At 34.0% G+C, this 22,233-nt stretch overlaps 1 protein-coding gene across 1 annotated transcript in view; it reads left to right on the top strand.

Moving 5' to 3' along the window:
* The window catches only part of LRRK2 (leucine rich repeat kinase 2), a 178,856-nt gene that overhangs the window by 16,538 nt on the left and 140,085 nt on the right, over positions 1–22,233 (top strand). The window contains 6 exon segments of the mRNA XM_037846387.1: positions 325–459; positions 2,812–2,946; positions 5,442–5,573; positions 20,150–20,269; positions 20,744–20,886; positions 20,984–21,063. Coding sequence (XP_037702315.1) covers positions 325–459; positions 2,812–2,946; positions 5,442–5,573; positions 20,150–20,269; positions 20,744–20,886; positions 20,984–21,063 — 745 coding nt within the window.

Here is a 22,233-nt window from a genome sequence, read left to right as displayed (position 1 = left end):
GAAGATAGGGAACATAGAAGTTGGCCTGGTTTGGGGTGATAGTGTCTTAAGAGGAAGATAAAAACACATTTTAGGAGTTGAAGGAAAGAGGACTAGGCTAGAGAAGTTGATTGCAAAAAAAAAAAAATCATGGAATTGCAGTGATGTGAACCAGGGATTTATCTCAATTACAAAGACTGCAGAGATTGCTAGGTCTAACATCTGGGGGAAATAAGTGGTTTATCAAAAAGAAAAGTCCACAATCCATTTCCAGTCCTCATGTAAAAATTAATACATGTGTTAAATTAGCTATTTATTTATGGTATACTGTTCTCTTCAAAATAGGTAAAATCACTTTGCTGATACTGGATGAAGAAAGTGATATTTTCTTGTTAATTTTTGATGCCATGAACACATTTTCAGCCAATGAAGAGATCCAGAAACTTGGATGCAAAGCTTTACATGTACTGTTTGAGAGAGGTATTTAAATTTCCAAATTCTCTATTTTGAAATTTGCAAAGGCTAAAAGGCCCATAATGGGAAAAGTAATTAAAATTAAGATACTAAGAAGGTATTTAAAATCAAACTATTTATTAAGAAGTAGGATTTTGTCTGTCAAGAGTAAATAATGGTATTAATTCAGAAATACTGTTTTTTTATTTCCTGGGGTGAATTTCATTCATGTCTTATAAATGATGTAATTGTAATATATTTTCTTCCATTGCTTAACAAGGCATAAGGTTCATTTTACAAATTAGATGTGTGGGTCATAGGAAAGAAAATATAAAACTGAAGCCAAGCATAAGTTAAATTTGAGTTTATGGTGTAGTCATCTCCAGAGATTTTAGATACTGCCAAATGCTCTGTATAAAGGAGCAAGAGAATGTTTAAAAAGTGTCCCTTAGGGAAAAGACTAATATATATTTTATGATGGCACTGAGATTAATAAAAGAAATTTTCATGTAATTTTGGAGTTGATTAGAACCTTTGTTTAGTCCTTGCACTGACTTACTGAGGAAATGGAGGCCCAGAGAAGTGAAGCAACCTGTCTGAAGACACACAATTATAGTTCAGTTCAATTCACCACCATTTTTTGATTTCTCTGTTTGTGTCATTATGAGAGCTAACTGTGCTTGGGGTTTAGGATAAGAATGATCCTGTGTCCATTTCAGCTAACCATTCTAGTTTGTGACTCTGCAAGAATATGAGATAGATTGCCTTACAGAGTTTAATTTCCTGTCTCATTCCAGAAAGGACTTTATACAGCTTAATAGAGAGTTAAAAACCTTGGAGGGGGCTGGGTGGGGAACAAAAACAGATGAGGAAATGGGTGAAGGAAAACAATATGAAGCTTAGTTAAGTTTATTACTTAAGTTCTAGTGAATTGGCAAAAGGGAGGACCAGAAATTTGGCTCTGAGCTTCTTGTTAAGCAAAGAAGGGAGGTAAACATCATTGGTTACAAAATTTCTTGAGATAAAAGCAAACCCATTACTCAGAGGTTAGACTTGTGGGAGACTTGAGAAAATCCTTCCATAGTTTTTTCTGGGTGAGATGTTAAACTATACCCAGCCTACAAGGACTGCAAGTGTATTTCATCGAAAGCAGTTCTGTGAAGAGTCAGAACAGCGTGGACCTCTTACTCAGCTCTCTGTGATGATCAGGCTTGTTGAAAGAGTTGACTGTGCATGAGGGATACAAGCTGTGTGTCCTTCATGCTATCTTCGATAAATGTTATTTCTTGCAGCTAAGCTTTTGATAAGAATTGGGCAGGATAGAGTCTGAGGTTCTATTGTGTGGCAGGGCCTGTAATGCACATCTTCTGTGCTGCAGTTTTGGAGCAGATTCTTACTTGCAGGAGAAGGGCTGACATCATCTCAAATCAACATGTGGGGTCTAGTCAGGACATGTGAAGAAGGCCCAGGGAATGTTAAAAAGAAGAATCTTTCTTGATGGAAAGATAATCAGTGCTTAGAGCATTATCGTAGATGTAGAGCAGATGAATTTCTGATTTCAGCAGGAGAAACAAGTTCCCCAAGATTTATTTGCAACTGTAAAGTTAATTTTCAACATTTGAAAGTATGCTTGTGTAGACAACTCCATAAAATGAGAAATTTCCAACAAACCCCTTGTTTATTAGATGAACCTAACCAATTTCATACTGCTTTCTATGGTCACGGGAAATTGAAAAAAAAAATTACTGTAGATCATTGCTTAGAAACCCATGAACCTGGTGCATTTTCTAACATTTTTGTTAGTGCCATTCTCAGGCTCGAAAAACCAGATTTTTATATCATGTTATTCAAATTTTCTTCCATTAAAATGACTCCAGAGTCAAGCCAGTGGCTCATTGGCTTAACCCAAAGGCTTTAATTATGAAAATTAATGATGAAAATTTTTGGTATCTGATGGAGAACCATTAAGATAGTATTTCAAAGTCAAATTTCTTGTTATTTGCTTAAGTTCATGCCTCTTAAATTGATAAATTTGACTTAGCAGCGCTGCCCTTCAACAGAAGTCGCTTCCAGTCCACCATCTTTATTAAGATGTGTTCTATTTTCTCTAGAATTTTTTCTAAAATTTCTCTAGAATTTTGTTTTTCTGGAAACTGGTGACTAGCATGTTTACATTTAAAAAGTGGGGTAACTAATATAGATCAAACAAAATTATTTTAACTTTAATAGCTTTTTTTAAGGAAGGACTTTTTACTAAAATATAATTTTATTTTTGTAATTTGAATTCACTCTCATAACTGTCGTGAATTTTATATTTGTGAAAAATTAAAATTTTATATCCCCTTTAAGCTTCTTCAGTATTTTGCCTTTCAATTTTAGTTTCAGAGGAGCAGCTGACTGAATTTATTGAGAATAAAGATTATATGATATTGCTAAGTACATTAAAAAATTTTAAGGATGAAGAGGAAATTGTGCTTCATGTACTTCACTGTTTACATTCCCTAGCGATTCCTTGTAAGTAGCCTATATATGTGATTTCTTGTTGTATCTGAAAAACTGTGACATATCTCTGAGTTTGTTTCGAAAATGTTTTTATTTTTTAGAAACTTTGGATGCTAAACCCATTTATTTGTGTATTAATTTAGTTAATTTGTATTTATTGAGATTATATGGCAGCTGGCTGTGTGTTTAGTGTTGGCAGAAACCTTAGTGTTAAATATAAACATGTTCCTTCTTTAGAGCTTATGATACAATGGGGTATAAGTGCATAGTGATTATAACGTGGTCACAAGTGGTCTGGCTGGTGACGGCAGAATGCAGAACATTATGAAAACAATTAGAGAGTTAGGCAAGATCTCTTTGCAGAGACTGGAATGATGAGGAGAGCATTATGTGTAGGGAGGTGTGAGCTGAGGCGGGAGTGCAGGCAGTGTGTTCCAGGCAGTGACCAGTTTAAGTGTAAAAATCCCAGAGCAAAAGAGAGCATCGTGCATTTATGAAGACAAAGGTAGTTCAGTAAACTATATGCTTATGTGTGTGTGCACTTGTGTGTCCTCATATGTGCATGCTCATTCACCAATGCCTGTTTCTGGTTTATTGGTAGAGGCAGGGGAAGGGCTTGGTGAGAGTCATTGCATAAGGCTGGAGACATAACCTGATCATGAAGGGCCTGAAAAGTCACATAAAGGAGATTTAACTGTATTGTGACTCCTGTCACAATATTTTAGTGATGTTTTGAAATTCAGCCACTTTTTCACAAAAAAGTACAAAAAAGAAGAAATTAATTTGCTGTGTATGCTACCAGTGATTGTTAATGGGCTAAAATGTGCAACCAATGATTGTTCACAGACTAAACTAATGCCTTGGATTCTGTTACTTTTGTTTTTTAATTGCATGTTAACATTTGATATTCCATGCATTACTTGTGTGCATTTCTCCATAAGCATTTATCTAGTTATATTTAATCCTCTCATTTGTGACGTTGTTGTGAGGGTTAAATGAGTTAAATTAAGTAAAGAACATAGTAAGTGTTCTAAAAATATTGATATTATTATATAATATGTAGTTTGTATGTATGTAGTAGAATATATATAATATGAATATGTGGTTTCAGATATAAATTGTATGAAAATCTGAAGATGTGACTTTAGTGTAATGGGGTAAAAACGCAATATCCTTATGAAAAGAATGTCCTTTCTCTGTGATGTTTATAAAATCATGTTTTCTTATCCACAGGAAATTAAACACTTGAAAGTAGGCGGGGTTGACCAAATATAGAGAAAGGTCATATTTTTCAGTTTTTCTTGAGTCTGCCAACAACTTGAATAAATTCTTCATTTTACTTTTCCTTGGATGTCATTATTAAACATTGATTAATTAATTTTGGGCCAGATGTTTAGGAAATTTATTGTTTTCCACCCACATTTAACATATAACTCCAGTTAAAATGTATTGATTCATATGCAGAAGTCAAAGAAAATACAGCTAAATATCAATAAATCAAGAGTTTGAAACATTTACTCTAACTGAAAGATGTTTACCTTTCAATTTTGAGCAAATCATGCCTGCTTTTCTGGGTAGAAGTGAGTAATTATCTTAAAAGGCTATATCCTTTTATTATTACAAGTTTTTCTATATTTAATGTTTTTAATACAAGTTAAACAGTAAAAAGAGATGTTTTTGGGAAAATAGTTGCTTAGTTTTGGCTATGCCAGAACAGAAGGAAAAATGTTTTGCAGACTTTTTTTTTTTCCCCTTAAGGAATAGTTAATCTTTCATTCAGGGATATAAATTAGTTTTCTCCACATAGGTTCTCATACTCAGCCTCTTTATTCCTAAGTTACCTTTCCCAGTAGATTCTTTCTCCCTTTTGTTTCATTGATGTTTATCCATTAGCCATATACTTTAATATTACACCTCTCTTCCTTCTCCCTTAGCCCCCTCACCCTCAACCCTCTTTCCTCTTTATCTGTCTGGGAGCGTTCTGGAAGCTTGTGTCTGTGTCTGGTACTCTGGCTGCTCTTCTGCTGCCCTTCTCTACTAGACAGGGAATAGGCCATAACTGAATTTAGCTGTTTGATTGTGTGATGTAATTTTGTGTTTTCTTTTATCACTTCAAGGAAAAGGACCAATGTTGGAGTCATTCTACAATGAAGCAGCTCCTCATTAGGAAATAAGTCCACAGATTAATTTATTTGAAAACTTGTGGCCAACACATTCCATTTTTAGACTTATATAAAAGCACTCTGAATTTTCCCTCGGTTTTCATCTTAAGATTTAAGCCATGAAATAGGATTAAAGCAATTTTCCCTTAATGCGAAAGATGAGTCCTAAATCCCATTATATTAGTAATGTTCAACATAGTATTTTTCATTGCTATTTGATAGACTATGACTTAAATGTGGAAAAGTAGCCATTATACTGTCATATTTGTATAGTCTATATAAGATATCTTTGTATATGAAAGGAGAAAATTACCTTATTGATAATTAAGCTTTCTTTAAATGTAGGCAGTAATGTTGAAGTCCTCATGAGTGGCAATGTCAGGTGTTACAATATTGTGGTGGAAGCCATGAAAGCATTCCCTATCAATGAAAAAATTCAAGAAGTGAGTTGCTGCTTGCTCCATAGGCTTACCTTAGGTGAGTTATGATTCTTAGTTAATTTATTACTATATAGGTCTCTATGAAGTATGTATAGCATAGTAGTTAAGTAGCATAGTGACATACATTGGATGGAAATAATTAAAAGAAGCACACTGTTCTGCCATGCTTAGGTGGAATTGGAAAAGGAGTTGCAAGAATAGATGTGTTGAATGAAAGAGAGGCCTTATTTTAATCTTTTTTTTGGAAGAAGTAATTCTATAGAAGAATGCTTTATTGTTAGGGCTGTATTTAAAATATAGTTATGTAATTTTTATACATACAAAAGAATAATCATAATTTAAATAGTAAATATGAGGCATCATGCAAAAAGAACTCACCACCCAACTTACTAGCTCATTACCAGTGCTGATGAAGTTACCTTGGGTTTCTTCTTGCCCTGCTTTCCCTGCCAGGTTAACCACCTCCAAAATTTTGTGTTCATAAGTATTTTGCTTTCTTAAAATAGTTTTACTATCTTTGCATGTCTTTCTAAACAAAATTGTTAACATTTTCTTGTTTTGCTTAATAAAAATAAAATCATACTGTATATTGCCTTCTGCAAATTGTTTTTTAAAATTTAATGTTATGTTTATAAAAAGGATACTTTTTTTTTTGCGTGTAGCTGTATATAGTATCCATTATGTGATATACCACAATTTGTCTGTTCTCTTATCCATGTACATTTGGGTTCTTTCTAGTTTTATGCTATTACCATCTGTGTTGCTATGAACACATAGATAAGGATGAATGTCTTTTCAAATATTTCTTTGCCATTGGTGTATCCTCCATTGTGAAATCCCTGTTTCCATGTCTTTTATCCACTTTTCCATAGGGTGGTCTATCTTTTAAAAATTGGCTCCGAGATTCTGGAAAATAAGACTTTGGTGGTGGGTTATATGTATTGAAAGTACCTTCTCTTGATTCATGACCTGTCTTTTCTCCATCTTTATGGTGGCTTTTGCAATGAAATCAAATTTAATAATCAGTTGCTTTGTGTATTTAATAATGAGTTGCTTTTGTGTATCTTGTTTAAGAAGTCCTTCCTTTCCCTGAGGTCATAAATCTATTCTATATTTTGCCCCAGAAGTTTTCCGTTTTTAATTTAAGCATTTAAGATTTTAATCTGTCAGAAATTGTTTTTGAAAAAGCAGGAATTCAGTTCCTTTGATTTTCCCAATATGGATTGCTAATCAGTATTACAACACAATTTATTAAATGGGTCACCTTTTCTCCAGTGGTTCACCTTTTTTCCAATGGTTCACTTTTTTCCCAGCTCTTTCAGCATTAAGTACACACACACACAGTCTGTTTCTGTTCTTGCTGATTGTTGGGTTGGTTAATTTATCTGGCTCAATATCAAACTATTTAAATTACTATAGTTCTGTAAGTCCTGATATCTGAAAAGCTAGTTATCAAGTCACCTATTCATCTTTTTGGGATGTATCTTGGCTATTCTTGGGTCTTTACTATTCCATGTAAGTTTTAGAATCTACTTACCAGTTCTTTGGTAAACTCCATTGTAAATTTGATTAGAATTGCATAGAATCTATGGATCAGTTTAGGAAGAGCTAACATTTTTATGTTATTTCTTCCAAACAGGTCTTATACATCTTTTGCTAGTTATTTTTAGATACCTTATTTTTTCTAATTATTCTAAATGGTAGCACTTTTAAAATTATATTTTTGCACTGCTTTTGGCATAAAGAAATAATTTTTTTTTTTTTGTATATGGCTCTTACCCAAATTCTAAACTCTTTTTTAATTTTAATAATTCGTTTGTAAATTTTCTCAGGTTTTCTATGTACCATTTATTTAATTTGTGAATAATGACGGCAGTTTGGGTTCTTCCTTTCTACTTTTTATAGCCTTTATTTCATTTTCTAGTCTTCCTGCATGGCCCAGAATTGCTAGTGCAGTATTGAATAGAAGCAGTGACAGTAGGCATGCTTGTCTTGTTCTTGATTTTAAAGGGGACACTTCTAATATTTTTTCCATCCAGAATAATGTTTTCTGTAATTTTTTTTATTATCTTGTTTTATTTGTTTCTTTTTGTGACAGACACCTTTTATCAGGTTGAAATGTTTCCTTTTGTTCCTTGTTGGCTTTCGTTTTTCATTTGAGATTTTTATGTTTTAAATCATGGATGGATACTGAGTTTTATTAAATTAAAAAAATATTAACATCATTCTCTCCTTTCATTTTGATAATGTGGAGAATTATATCTGTAGGTTTTCTAATGGTAAACCACCTTGGGCTCCTATGATAAATTCATTTTGATCATTTATTAAATTTTATATACATTTCTGAAAATCTTCGCTCTTTATTTTCAAATCTGTGAGGTTACTTTTTTTTGAGAATGCGAAGTTTATTTTTTCCTTTCTTTTTTCTTTAATTCTTTCCATATGAATGCACTTTTATTAACAAAAGAAATTCTAAAAATCACAGTTGAAAAATTATGATGGTTGCTTTAAAGTTATGAAATTTTCATATACTTTTATTGCCAAAACCCAGGAGTGATATTTAGTTTAACATTAAATTCTAGATCATACACGTACAAAGATAAAAATAGCTTGTGAATTTTGTGATATATTAACAATTTTCCCTATACTTTTAAAGAGCAAAAGTGTTTGGAAAATAATGTTTTTAACTAGATGGCAATCCTTTTTAATTGTGATTGAATTTTATATTTGGTATATATCAGCGTAGCCATTCCCAGCTTGTGTGTAGGCATGTGATTTGGACTTGGAAGCATTCTATTGGAAAACTACCTTGGAGGCAAGTAGATTTTTATAGAATAAATGTGGTTTGGGAAGTCTGCCTTACTTTTGGTGATCATTAACTTTTTTTTATTAGATAAGTTGTAGGTGTACAAAAAAATCATGCAGAAAATTCAGAGTTCCCTTAAACATCTCCTCACACCCACAGTTTTCTCTTTCATTAACACTTTGCATTAGTGTTGTACTTTTGCTGCAATTGAAACAACATAAGTGAAACAATATTAATAGAATCTTATAATTTACATTAGGATTCGTGCTTGTGTAGTACAGTTGTTTAAGAATTTTATTCTAGTAACATATATATAACCTAAAATTTCCCCTTTTAACCACATTTTAATATAAAATTCAGTGGTGTTAATGATTACATTTGAAATGTTGTGTTACTATCACCATCATCCATTACCAAAACTTTTCCATCACCCCAAATAGAAAATCTGTACCAGTTAAGCATTAATTTCTCATTCCCTACCCCCCACTCCAGCCCCAGATAACCTGTATTCTATTTTCTGACTCTATAAATTTGCTTATTCTAATTATTTCATATCAGTGAGATCATACACTATTTTTCCATTGTGTCTGGCTTACTTTCAAATCAATGTGATTGTCTTCAAGGGTCAGCCATTTTGTTGCGTGTATCAGAACTTCATTCCTTTTTAAGACTGAATAGTCCATTGTGTGATTGTCAGGTTACTTTTGATTGCCTCTTGTTTGCTCTGTTTTTTGTTTTCTTCCCCCTGTCTTTTTGATTCTAATTTTTATTTCTTCAGTCACTCATATGTAGCTATTTTGTGATTGGTATCTATTAATTCCAATTTGTGAAGATATTGGTAGTTTAAATCCATTACTTTTATCCTTACTGCCAGTCAGTCATAGGGGCTTGTTTTCTTTTATGTCTGATAATTGTACTTGTGAGTCTCTCTTTGATTGAGCTTAATCCCTATGACTTAAGTTAAGGAGCCCTGGCCCAGGACTAACCTGTGAGCACTTTAGGATCATTTTAAGATTCAGGCTTAATGTGGGAGACTCCAGTTGAACTACACTACCTTGCAGAGAGCCCAAAGTGAGTCTGCAGATCAGTGCCAGAATTCATACTTTACCACAGGATAACTCCTACTTGTCCAATTGCTTTCATTCAACTTCCTGTTAACTCTCCCCTCTTTCCACTTCAGAGATTTCCTTTATATTTTTGTGAGCAGAGCAATGCATTAAAAATTGAGTGCTTGGTGAGTAATAAGGTAGGATCAGCTGTTGGGAATTTGTACTGTTGGCCTTTCTTAGAAAGGATCACCAGAAATGTTTTGTGCCAAATCAGGATTATTATAATAGGCAGTTAGCTTTAGAAAAATCATCATTCATTTGAAAAAAAAAACAACAACTAATTTTCATCATTTTATTGTAGCAACTTTTATTTTCACTTCTAGAATCACTATATGCTCTGTATAATTCAGAAATTGCTTTTAACATCAGGAAAGCTCCTAGTAGTTGTGGTTAAAATGGAATTTTTATAAATTGAATTAGATTTTACATGCTCTACTTCAGTTTGTTATTTTTTATATGCAGTTTGTTATTTCTTGACATGCATTTATTGAGTGCTGATTATGACTAAAACTGAATGATAGTAATTACTTTTATTTGCACATTTCTTTCATCATTTTCAAAATACTTTAATTCATATGATTTTCTTTTTTATGATCCTTGAAGTGACCTAGGAAGATGAGCAATTGTTATTATCTCCACATTTACCAACGAGGACCTTTGGTTCAGCAATTGTGTGTCTTATGTAAGCTCATGTAGCCAGTTAGTAGGGTGAAATCAGGTTGAGAACCTTGATCTCTGCATCACTTAACAAAACAAAGCAGTCTTCTAAAATGAACAATCATTTACTAGTTCATTTCTTTTAGCAGGTGAGTTTGAATCATTATGTTTTTGTAAAGAAGGACACAATTGCACTAATTGACTGATAACTGAGAATGGTTTCAAAGTTGATTTCTTAACTCTTTCAAATGGAGCAGCATACTTACGTACAATTCTCTGTTTCATGTTCTTCCATTTACCAAAGTCAAGTTACAACTTGTACAAGTTACCTTAAAAATGTAAATGCACCTTAATCCCTTTAAATGAGCCAGAAGAAAATGTGGTTTGACAATTGTAGTTAAGAAAATGATACTTGAGTACCAAACAGGCCTGTAATGTCACATTAGAAGTGGTTGGTATTATACTGCAGAAATAAAATAAACTGTGCAAACTATCGTATCATGTTTAAATTTTTTTTTAATTCTGAGATTTTTCATTTGAAGGTAAATTTTAATGCTATTAAATTCACAAATATGCTAATTTAAATACCCAATCCTAGTTGTTATCTAAAACACACATTGCAAACATCCAAGTTATCTGTTCTCTCCACATGTCAGTGCCCATTCATATGGGTTTGGAAATGGGGAGAATAGATTCCCCTTAAACTTCAAGTCAGCAGGTGTTTCTTTACAGTTAACTTTAGCAGAATTCATGCAAAATAGTAATTATCAGTGATCTTCTTGTTAACTCAGAAGGAAACACCTTCCAAACTGCATTTTGTTAAGTTTCTGTACTAACATGTAGAAAAACTGAACTACACAATATTGATGTTGAAAAGTTAAAAATTCCTTAATTTTTTATTCCTGGAACCACTACCACAATTTACAGGGCAGTATACCTGGTGAAATGAAAAGAAAAAGAAAAAGACAAAGCTACAACAGATAAAAGACCTCAGAAATGTACATCTAATTGACACTATATTGCATTAATTAGTAACTGCACTTTTTGCAAACTGTGGCCATGACAGTCCTGAACAAAAAAGGTTTCCTGTTTAAGCTGCAGTAACTTGTTTGACTATGGATCATCGTTCCTTCTGTGGCAGATTTTTACAGTTCCTCTAATGCATTGGGAATGACTGTCTCAAAGTTACCTGCAGCTTTCCTGACAACTCCTTGTTCTCTCTCCTGCTAAGAACTATAGCCATTTTCTGTTGAGTGTTTAGAACCTTCTGCTACTGTGTCCACCACTTCCACCACCAGATCCATAACTACCACCATAGGGACTGCCTTTCATGGGTCCGTAATTTGATTGCTGTTGTCCACTACAATTTCCAAAATCATTATCATTTCCACCACCACCATAGTTACCACCGCCAAAATTTCCTCCTTCATGGTAACCATCATATCCTCCACCACCACCACCGTATCCACCACCTTGGTTTCCATATCCTGGTCCACTGTTACCATAGCCCCCTCTACTACTATAACCAGGACTACCGCCATAGTTGCTACCATCACCTCCAAATCCATTATAACCACCATCACCTCCTCCATAACTACCTCTGCTGCCACCTCCACCACTATAGCCTCCTCTTCCACCAAAGTTTCCACCATGGCCAAAGTTGCGTCCATGGCCCATGAAGTTGCCAGATCCACCTCCATGACCTTTTTGTGATGCAGCAGATTGCATCTCTTATTTAGAAAGGGTCTTTTTTACTTCACAGTTATGCCCATTAATAGTGTGGTGTTTCTGAACAACAATTTTATCAACTGTATCATGATCATCAGAAGTTACAAAAGCAAATCCTTTCTTTTTTCCACTCTGCCTGTCTTCCATAACTTCTATGGTTTCAGTCTTGCCATACTTTTCAAAGCAGTCTCTCAAATTATATTCTTCTGTATCTTCGTTAATACCACCAACAAAAATTTTCTTCACTGTTAGATGGGCACCTGGTTTTACAGAATCCCCTCTAGCAATAGCTCTCTTTGGTTCCACTACATGCCCGCCAACCTTGTGTGGCCTACACACGGTGCTGCGTCCACCTCTTCAACACAAGAGCAAGTCACAAAACCAAAGCATCTGGAATGTTTTGTTTGGGGGTCTTCCACCACACGATCTGTTAATTTGCCCCGTTTCTCAAAATGTCCTCTTAAACTATCATCTGTAGTTTCAAAGCTCAAGCCACCAATAAACAGTTTTCTCAACTGCTCTGGTTCCTTTGGATCTTGTTTTTTTTTTAAGAATTTAAGAAATTCTTAAAAAAAAGAATTGAAAGCAAGTACTCAAACAGATATTTGTACAGCAATGTGCATAACAGAATTATTAACAAAAGATGAAAACAACCCAAGTATCCATCAACAGATGGATAATCAAAATATGGTAAATATATATAATGGAATATTATTCAGCCATAAAACGTAATGAAGTTCTGTTACATTTGACAACTGGAGGAACCTTGAAGACATCATGTTGAGTTGGGCCTGGGGTGTCCAGGCGATGGTTTTACCTCCATTTTGAGACCTTCATGTTTACGTTTTGAATTAATTTGTAAGTTCTTTCAAAAATATAAAGCTATAAAATTGATCTTCAGATAAGTGTGATTTTTCTCATTTTTCTTTTATTTTTCCTATTATTGTTTAAAAAGAAGCCAAATAAAACTTTTAACTTTCTCTTCATAATTAAAATAAAAACCCAAAGTCAATAAATAAATATTTAACATTTTTTGTCAAAATATGTAATCTAATTATGGGTTTGATGCATTTAAGGTTCTTAAACAATTTGCAATGTTTTCACATAAATTTCATGTAGATCTTATTTGGTCACAGAGTAAGGTAAGGCCAGTCTTACTTACATTTGCCCAGAGTCAGATGGTAGAGCAACTGTTGGCAGGACCAAGGGAATATTAGTGGGGAAAAGAGGGTAATGGGGACAACCCAAGTTTTAGATGGCAAGCTGGTAAGAGTAGAAGAGGATCTTTTTGAAATGATTGTCCATGACTAGAGATCAGTTAGGGCTGAGTGAATGTGAAAGAGGCTAGAACATAGGAATGTGCTGACACAGAGGGCTATAACCACATTAAACTGCTTTTCAAAAAATTTAAATTATTTGTATTTTATTAGAGAAGTTGTAGGCTTGGAGAAAAATCATGAAGATAATATAGAATTCCCATATACATCCCCACTCATACACACAGTTTCCCTATTATTAACACTTTGCATTAGTGTGGTACCTGTGATACAGTTGATGAAACAATGTTATTGTAATTAAACAATTAAAGTCCATACTTTATTATAGAGTTCACTGATTGTGTTGTACAGTCCTTTTTTAAAAAAAAAAATTTATTCTACAACCTAAAATTTCCCCTTTTTGCCGTATTTATGTAATTCATGGGTGTTAATTGCATTCACAATATGAGCTACCATCATCATCCACTACCAAAACTTTTCCATCTCTCCAAAGAGATTCTATACCAATTAAGCATTAACTCCTCATTACCTAGCCCCTGGTAACTTGTATTCTAGTTTCTGACTCCATGAATTTGCCTTTTCTAATTATTTCTTAACAGTGAGATCATACAATATTTGTACTTTTGTGTCTAGCTTATTGAACTGAACATGATGTCTTCAAGGTTCCTCCAGTTGTCACATGAAACAGCTTCGTTACTTTTTATGGCTGAATAATATTCCATTGTATATATTTACCATATTTTGATTATCCATCTGTCGATGGATACTTGGGTTGTTTTCATCTTTTGTTAGTAGTTCTGTTATGCACATTGCTGTGCAAATATCTATTTGAGTACTTGCTTTCAATTCTTTGAGGGTGTATCTTGAAGTAGAATTGCCAGGTCATAGGGTAATTCTATACTTAACTTTCTGAGGAACTGCCAGTTTTCCCCAGCAGCTGCACCATTTTACATTCATACCAACAATAAATGAGTGTTCCCAATTCTGCAAATCCTCTCCAACATTTGTTATTTTTCCTTTTTTTTTTTCCCTTCTTAACTATTGGCCATTGTAGTGTGTGTGAAATGATATCTTGTTGTGGTTTTGACTTGCATTTCCCTGATGGCTTATGATGTTTAATGTCTTTTCATGTGCTTTTTGGCCATTTGTGTGTTTTCTTTGGAGAAATGTCTGTTCAAGTCTTTTGTCCATTTTTTAATTGGATTGTTTTTCTTTTTGTTGTTAAGCTGTAGGTTTTGTTTATATATTCTGGATTTTAAATCCTTATTGGATTTGTGGTTTCAAATATTTTTTCCCATTCTGCAGGTTGTCTTTGTACTTTCATGATGAGGAAAAGTTTTTAACTTTGATGAAGTCGCCTTATCTGTTTTCTGTTTTGTTGCTCATGCTTTTGGTGTAAAGTCTAAGAAACCATTGCCTAACATACAGTCCTGAAGATGCTTCCCTAGGTTTTCTTATAGAAGTTTAATACTTATGGTTTTTATATTTAGATCTGTGCTCTATTTTGAATTAATTTTTGGATATGGTGTGCAGTAGGGTTCCATCTTCCATCTTTTGCTTGTGCATATCCAGTTTTCCCAGCACCATTTGTTGAAGAGATAATTCTTGGCACCCTTGTCAAAATAAATTGGTCATATTTCTCTCTCTAAGCCCAACTCAGCAAATAAATTCATTAACCACCCCCCCCCCCCCAAAACAAGGGACACAACTCCCAGGGGAATGAATCTCCCTGGTGACATGGGACATGACGCCCAGTAATGAGCTGGACCCTTGCAGTGAGGGATTGAAAATGCTTACTTGACCAAAAGGGGGGAAGAGAAAGGTTACAAGCTGATGTCGCAGTGGCTGAGAGATCCCAAATAGAGTTGAGAGGCTATCCTAGGCTATCCTGTAGTCTCTAGCCCTTTATCATGTTGAGGAAGTTTCCTTCTATTCCTGGTGTTCCGAGTGTTTTTATCAAGGAGTGCTGAATTTTGTCAAATGCTTTCTCTACATCAACTGAGATGATCATGTGTTTATTTTTTCCTTCATTGTGTTAATGTGGTATATTACATTAACTGATTATTTTATGTTGAACTAACTTTGCATACCACGGATAAATACCACTTGATCCTTGTGTACAATTTTTTTAATATACTGTTGGATTTGGTTTGCTAGTATTTTGTTGAGGATTTTTGCGTCTGTATTTATAATCCTTATTGGTCTGTAACTTTCTTTCCTTGTGTGGTATCTTTATCTGGCTTTGATATTAGGGTGATTTTGACCTCATAGAATGAGTTAGGAAGTATTCCCTCTTCTTTAAGTTTTTGGAAGAATTTGAGCAGGATTGGTGTTTTTCTTCTTGGAATGTGAAGCCATCTGGTCTTGGGCTTTTCTTTTTTTGGGAGGTTTATGATTACTGATTCAATCTCTTTACTAGTAATTGTAAAGAGATTGAATTGTAAACAGATCTCTGTTGAGATCTTCTCTTTCTTCTTGAGTCAGTGTAGCTAGTTTGTGGGTTTCTAGGAATTTTTCCATTTCATCTGGGCTGTCATATTTGTGCTGGTATATAATTGTTTCATAGTATCATCTTATTATTATTTTTATTTCTGTGGGATTGGTAGTCATTTCCCCCCTTTCGCAATTGAAATTTGTTATCTGTGTCCTCTCTCTCTTTTTCTATGTCATTCTAACTAAAGGTTTGTTGTTTTTATCAGTCTTTTCAAAGAAATAACTTTTGGTTTTATTGATTCTCTCTATTGTTTTTTTTTTTTTTTTTCTTATTCTCTATTTCATTTATCTCCATTCTTTTTGTTATTTCTTTCCTCTGCTTGCTTTGGGTTTAGTTTGCTTTTTTTTTTTTTCTTTATCGTCCAGCTGTAAGGTTGTGTGTCTGATTTGAGAACTTCCTCCTTTTTTAATGTAAGCATTTAGAGTTATAAATTTCCCTTTCAGCACTGCCTTTGCTGCATCCTATAAATTTTCATATGGTGTGTTTTCATTTTCATTTGCCTCAAGATATAACGTAATTTCCCTTGTGATTTCTTCTTTGACCCATAGGTTGTTTAAGAGTATGTTATTTAATTTCCATGAATTTGTGAATTTTCCAGTTTCCCCTCTGTTATTAATTTCTAGCTTCATTCTTTTGTTAGAGAACATACACTGTATGATTTCAATAGTTTTGAATTTATTGAACCTTGTTTTGTGACCTCTTACATGTCTCTCATGGAGAATGATCCATGTGAGCTAGAGAAGAATGTTTATTCTGCTGTTGTTGGGTGGAGTGTTCTGTACATCTCTGTAGGTCTGGTTGGTTTATAGTATCATTCAAATCTTCTATTTCCTTATTTATCTTCTGGGTCGGTGTTCTCTCCTTTTGTTGAAAGTGGTGTATTGAAGTCTCCTACTCTTACTGTAGAATCCTCTATTTCTCCTTAAAATAGGACAAGATTTGCTTCCTATATATTGGGGCTCTGCTTTTAGTCCATATATATTTATAATTGTTATGACTTCTTGTTGAATCGAACCCTTAAATAGCAAGAAAGTAACCTTTGTTTTCCCTCAGAACAGTTTTTTACTTAAAATCTATTGTATCTGATATTAGTGTAACTACCCCAACTCCCTTTTGGTTACTATTTGACTGATATACTTTTTCCATCCTTTACTTTCAACTTACATGTGTCTTTAAATTTAAGGTTTCCCTTGTAAACAGCATATAGTTGGTTCACACTTTTTTATCCAATCTGACAATCTCTGCCTTTTGACTGGAGAGTTTAAACATTTACTTTTAATGTAACTGCTGTTAGTGCAGGACTTTCTTCCTGCACTCCTTCTGTTTGTTCTTTGTAAGTCTTGTACCTTTTTTGTTCCTCAATTCTTCCATTAATGCCTACTTTCATATTTATTTCATTTTTTGTAGTGTACCATTTTAGTCCTTTTTAATTTCTTTCTGTATATATTTCATATATTTTCTTTGTATTTACCACGGGGCTTATATTTAACATCCTAAGTCTATATACCAATCATGTTTGGTTTAATCCCAGCTTAACTTCAATAGCATATACATATACTGTTTCTATACCCATCCGTTCCCCCACCTTTTTGTTGTGCTTATTACAAATGTCTTAATATATTGTATTCCAAAATCATAGATATATGATTACTTTTTCTGTAATTCTATTTTAAAACCTGTAAGAAATAAAAAGTAGCATTACCTAACTGCCTCCCCCCTTGCAAATACAGTAAAACAGTACTGTCATTTATAGTTACCCATATGGTTACCTTTACTAGAGGTCTTTATTTCTTTATGGCCCTTTAATCTACTGTCTAGTGTCCTTTCTTTTCAGTCTGAAGAACTTCCTTTATCATTCCTTGTAGGGCAGGTCTACTGGTGACAAAACTGCCTTAGCTTTTATTTTTCTGGGAATGTCTTTATTTCTCCTTCATATGTGAAAAACAGTCTCACTGGATATAAAATTCTTGGTTGGCAATTGTTTTCTTTCTGCACTCTAAATATTTCACACCATTGCCTTCTTGCCTCCTTGGTTTCTGATGAGAAATTGGCACTTAAACTTAACGGGCCTCTCTTATACATAACACATTGCTTTTCTTTTGTAACTTTCAGAACTTTCTCTTTGTCCTTGCCATTAGACGGTTTGACTACTACTTGTCTGATTCTCTTCACGTTTACCTGTTAGTGATTTGTTGAGCTCCTTAAATCTGCATGCTGATGTCTTTTGTTAAGTTTGGGAAGTTTTCTACCATTATTTCTTTGAACATTACTTCTGTTCCTTTCTTTCTTCTTTTGGGACTCTTATAACGCATGTATTTGTATGCTTGATGGTATCACATAAGTCTCAAACTCTGCTCGCTTTTTTTCATTCTTTTTTCTTCCTGCTTCTCAGCTTGAATCATTTCAATTCTTCTGTCTTTGAGTGCACTGATTCTTTCTTTCTTCTGTGAGTTCCAAATGGTTGTTGAAATCCCCTAGGGGAGTTTTCAGCTCAGTTAAAAATTTCTGTCTCTTTATTGGTATTCTCATACTGTTCATTCATTGTTTTTCTGATATCCTTCAGTTCTTTCCCTGTGTTTTTTGTTATTTCCTTGAGTATATTGAGGATCATGTTTTTAAAGTCTTTGTCCAGTGTATCAAAAGTGTGGTCTTCTTTCTGGATGGCTTCTGGATTTTTATGTTTTTCCTTTGGATGGACCATCATTTCCTGTTTATTTGTCTTGTAATCTTTTTTGCACACTGTTCATTTTAACATTTTAAAGTGTTAACGCTGAGATTTAATCCCTGAGCTGTCTATTCCTTAAATGGGTATCTAGCTAGTGAACTGGCGGAGAGTTCCTTGAGTGCCAGGATGTAACAAAAACCAACCAATGCAAAAATACTTTTCACAGTCTTTGAAAATTGGCTCTCTTTGGCTAGTCTTCTCCTTTAGAGTTTTGCCCTCCTATCAAGAACATCAGCCTGAAGTGAATGTGAAGTGGAGGTTCCTTTCTGTCTTTTCTAATCTTGTGAGTTGTCCTGAGCTTGTGCTTGCAAATGGCCATAGGAATTCCCATTTATAGGATAATGCCCTCTGTCCTCTCTATGAAATAGACTTTCTCTCTGTCCTGGGTGTTCTGTTGTATGACTTAAAGCAGGTAATCAATCCTTTGCCCTAGGTTGCTTGAGCTTAATTGTTTCTTATACTGCTTTAGTTTGTCTGCAAGCTGCCTTTGCAGCTGCAGGATAACTTCTGGGAGCGTGAGCCTGATTGGTGTTTTCTGGTTCAACTTTCAGGCTGCCACTGGATAAATTGGCAGTGACATACAGGCGCTACAATATGTGCATAGGGATAATTTGGCATAAGGCCTGGGACTCACAATGGGAGCACAGACTGGCTCCACGCTATGCTGGGGTGGGTGAGGGAAGGGCTAGCGAGGGCACCAAGAGCTCCTACTAACATTTTTTTGAAGTTGCATTTTTTTGATTCAGCACTTTCCCAGTTATTTCAACCCTTTAACTGTTTGCTGGAGTTCTGAAGAAGAGGACTCTGCCAGTTTTTGCTAGTTATTCAAAGATTCTGTAGGGGAAAGCAGAACTGGAGCATCTTATACTGCCTTCTTGGTTGACCAGAAGCCTAAACTGCTTTTTAATTTTGATACTCTTGATTAATATTTAGTTTTAATGGTATTCCTTTTATATTTCTGGCTTTGTATCTCTTGGATCATTTGATTACTGAATAGTTGAAGCTAAAACATAGCTCAAAAAACTAGCTCTAAAAACTCAGAGCTAAATAGAAGCTTACTGTTAGAAGTAAAGCTGGTCACCATTAGTGAGTTACAGATAAGTGAAATGGAAGGAGGCACATCACTGATGGAAGGTGGAGAGAATATTCTTCATCTATTTTATGTAACAATTTCTGGAATATCATTTACAAATTATTTTCTAACTAGGTTATAGATTTTTGGATGTGGTATTGGTTCTCAGAATGATGAGTTCATTAAAATGTATGGGACTTCTTGGGGAGGATTAGAGAAGGTAAAATAATCTTTTATAATTCTAAGATCATCATAAACAATGTCAAATCATGATAAGTGTTCCAATGAGTTTTCTGAGCACTGTTCCTTGACATGAAAGAAGGGTGTTTCAGTGAAAGGATTTAATGAAGATGGAGGTTTTTTTTTTTTCAGATTTCCATTTCCTTGGAAGCAGGACAGATATTTTGTACAATGAATATCATAGTGCTGTGTAAAATACATACTTCATTGTTTTTTTATGATGATGGACATAAAAAGGAGTCAAAGAACATAAAGTAAATGTAACCCAAATTGTATCATTATTTTTGCTCAGACACTTGTGTTGTACATGTAGGATAATTAAATGACAGCATGAAATAAATTTTCAAAACAATTGTTTAAGCTATTTTAATTAAAGTAATTATGTGTTTTTAATGTCAGCAAACTATTCCTCACTACACAAATTGTTGATTTAAATATACTGTTATTAAATATAATTTAAGTTCCATGGATGACAGTTCAGCTAATGTCTCATTTAAACTTTTAGGTAATTTTTTTAATATTTTGGTATTAAACGAGGTACATGAGTTTGTGGTGAAAGCTGTGCAGCAGTATTCAGAGAATGCAGCCTTGCAGATTTCAGCGCTCAGCTGTTTAGCACTCCTGAGTAAGTAATTTTACCAAAAAGGATATTCTTCTGCATTTGATTTTGAATGTTAGCATGATAACAAGAATGTCATATGTACATGAGAAAGTACTAAATGACTTTTCTGTGCTAATGTGACTCATGTTCCAAGAGAGGATACTTCCAAAGAAACTAACTGTGGTGACAAGTGCACATGTCCTAGTCATGTAGGGTTTTCTTTACCGTCTTGATTTAGCTATGCAATTGAGAAGCAAATGTTCTCTAATCTACTAGTTTTGTTTGGTACCCTCTTCCTCATTTTATTACTTATCTAGAGGTGGTAACAGTATTATGTGTGGTACTCATACATTAGGTGTGTAATATATTAGAAATGGCTTTAGAATCAACAAGGCCTCTACACACAAGAACAACACACTCTGTAGGTTAAGTTTCAAAAAACAAACTTAGATTTGTTTATTCAAACAGTAAGTAAATTATATATACCTTTTTTTCAAGCTGAGACCATTTTCTTAAATCAAGATCTTGAGGAAAAGAGTGAGAATCAGGAGAATGATAATGAAGAGGAAGAAGATAAATTGTTTTGGCTGGAAGCCTGTTATAAAGCATTAACATGGCATAGAAAAAACAAGCATGTACAGGTTGGACTCTTTCATGAATATTATAGTTATTCAACATTATATTTGTTCAATCTATTTTTAACAGGCTTTTTTTTTTTTTTTGCCTCCCCTAATCCAGGAGGCTGCATGCTGGGCATTAAATAATCTCCTTATGTACCAGAACAGTTTACACAAGAAGATTGGAGATGAAGATGGCCAGTCAGTACTTTTGATTTTATATGATAGAAAATTTCAGTTACATATTGATTGATACATATAAAATACCTTAATTTAATTTTTTACACATATTTTTATATAAGCATTTATGTTTTGAGTGTTGCCACAAAATAGTAGTGGATATATAACATTTCAATCTCATTGCCTTCAATAGTTAGAAAAAGGTTGTATGTTTGAGAGTTACTACTGAGAGATTTGTAATTAGGTCATTCAATAATTATGAATCATGGAGAAAGTATCTTTCATTTTCCTGTCTGATCCCTTAAAAATGCCATATTAATTAATCTCAGGTGATAAGAAATTGTAGAGACATCTGTGACCTTTTCTACTGCTGTGATGAGCCAGCAGGTTGTCAATATCAGAAATTAGATTAGATTTAGTTAGAAAGCCTCCTATGGTGATTCGCCACTTCATGTGGCAATTTTGACCCATCTTCTGTTGACAGGGTTATTTGAAGCTGTCACCTCCTGAGGAGGCTTTCAACAGTGGTGGTGTTTCTAACATCATAGCCCTCTCTCCCCAAGATACAAGCTGCAACCATACTTGTGTGTATATGAGATTTGATTCATGTCCTTGAGTCTTTGTGTTGTATGGCAGCTGCTTATACCTGTGCCATTTGCTCTGGGTATCCCCTGGGTTTTTAAATTTTAGTGACTAACTGTGGAAAGTTAAATAGTGATACTCTACATCTCAAATCCTGACAGCCTGCTTGCATGGTTATCTTTATGTTGTCCCATTGACAAGAAGAATGGCATTAATGACACAGATACTATTTAATTAAACATTGCCATTAAAAAAAAATCTTTTAAAAATTATTTGCCAAACCAGCATCCTAATTATCTCACTTTGAGCAATCTTCTTAAGGGGTTAGGGTAAGCAGATTCATGTTACGGTTTATAATGTTCATAGCACTTAACCTCAATATCCATCGATTTTAAAAATACAACTGTTTTTAAAAGAAAACATGTTTATGTTTTATACGTTTAAAGTACACTATGTTTCTTTATGATTTTCCCATTTTCCTTTCTTGATTTTCTCTGTTACCTGTAAATGTTATCTTCCTGCTTTTTCTTTCATTTTCTTCTTTTTACCTTTTTCCTCCTATTACCCTTTGTTATGTCTGCTGAACCTTATTTTCCTCCACTGCTTATC

The sequence above is a fragment of the Choloepus didactylus genome, chromosome 8, assembly GCF_015220235.1.
Source record: "Choloepus didactylus isolate mChoDid1 chromosome 8, mChoDid1.pri, whole genome shotgun sequence".
Lineage (NCBI taxonomy): Eukaryota > Metazoa > Chordata > Mammalia > Pilosa > Megalonychidae > Choloepus > Choloepus didactylus.
This window is presented reverse-complemented; position numbering and strand designations above follow the sequence as displayed.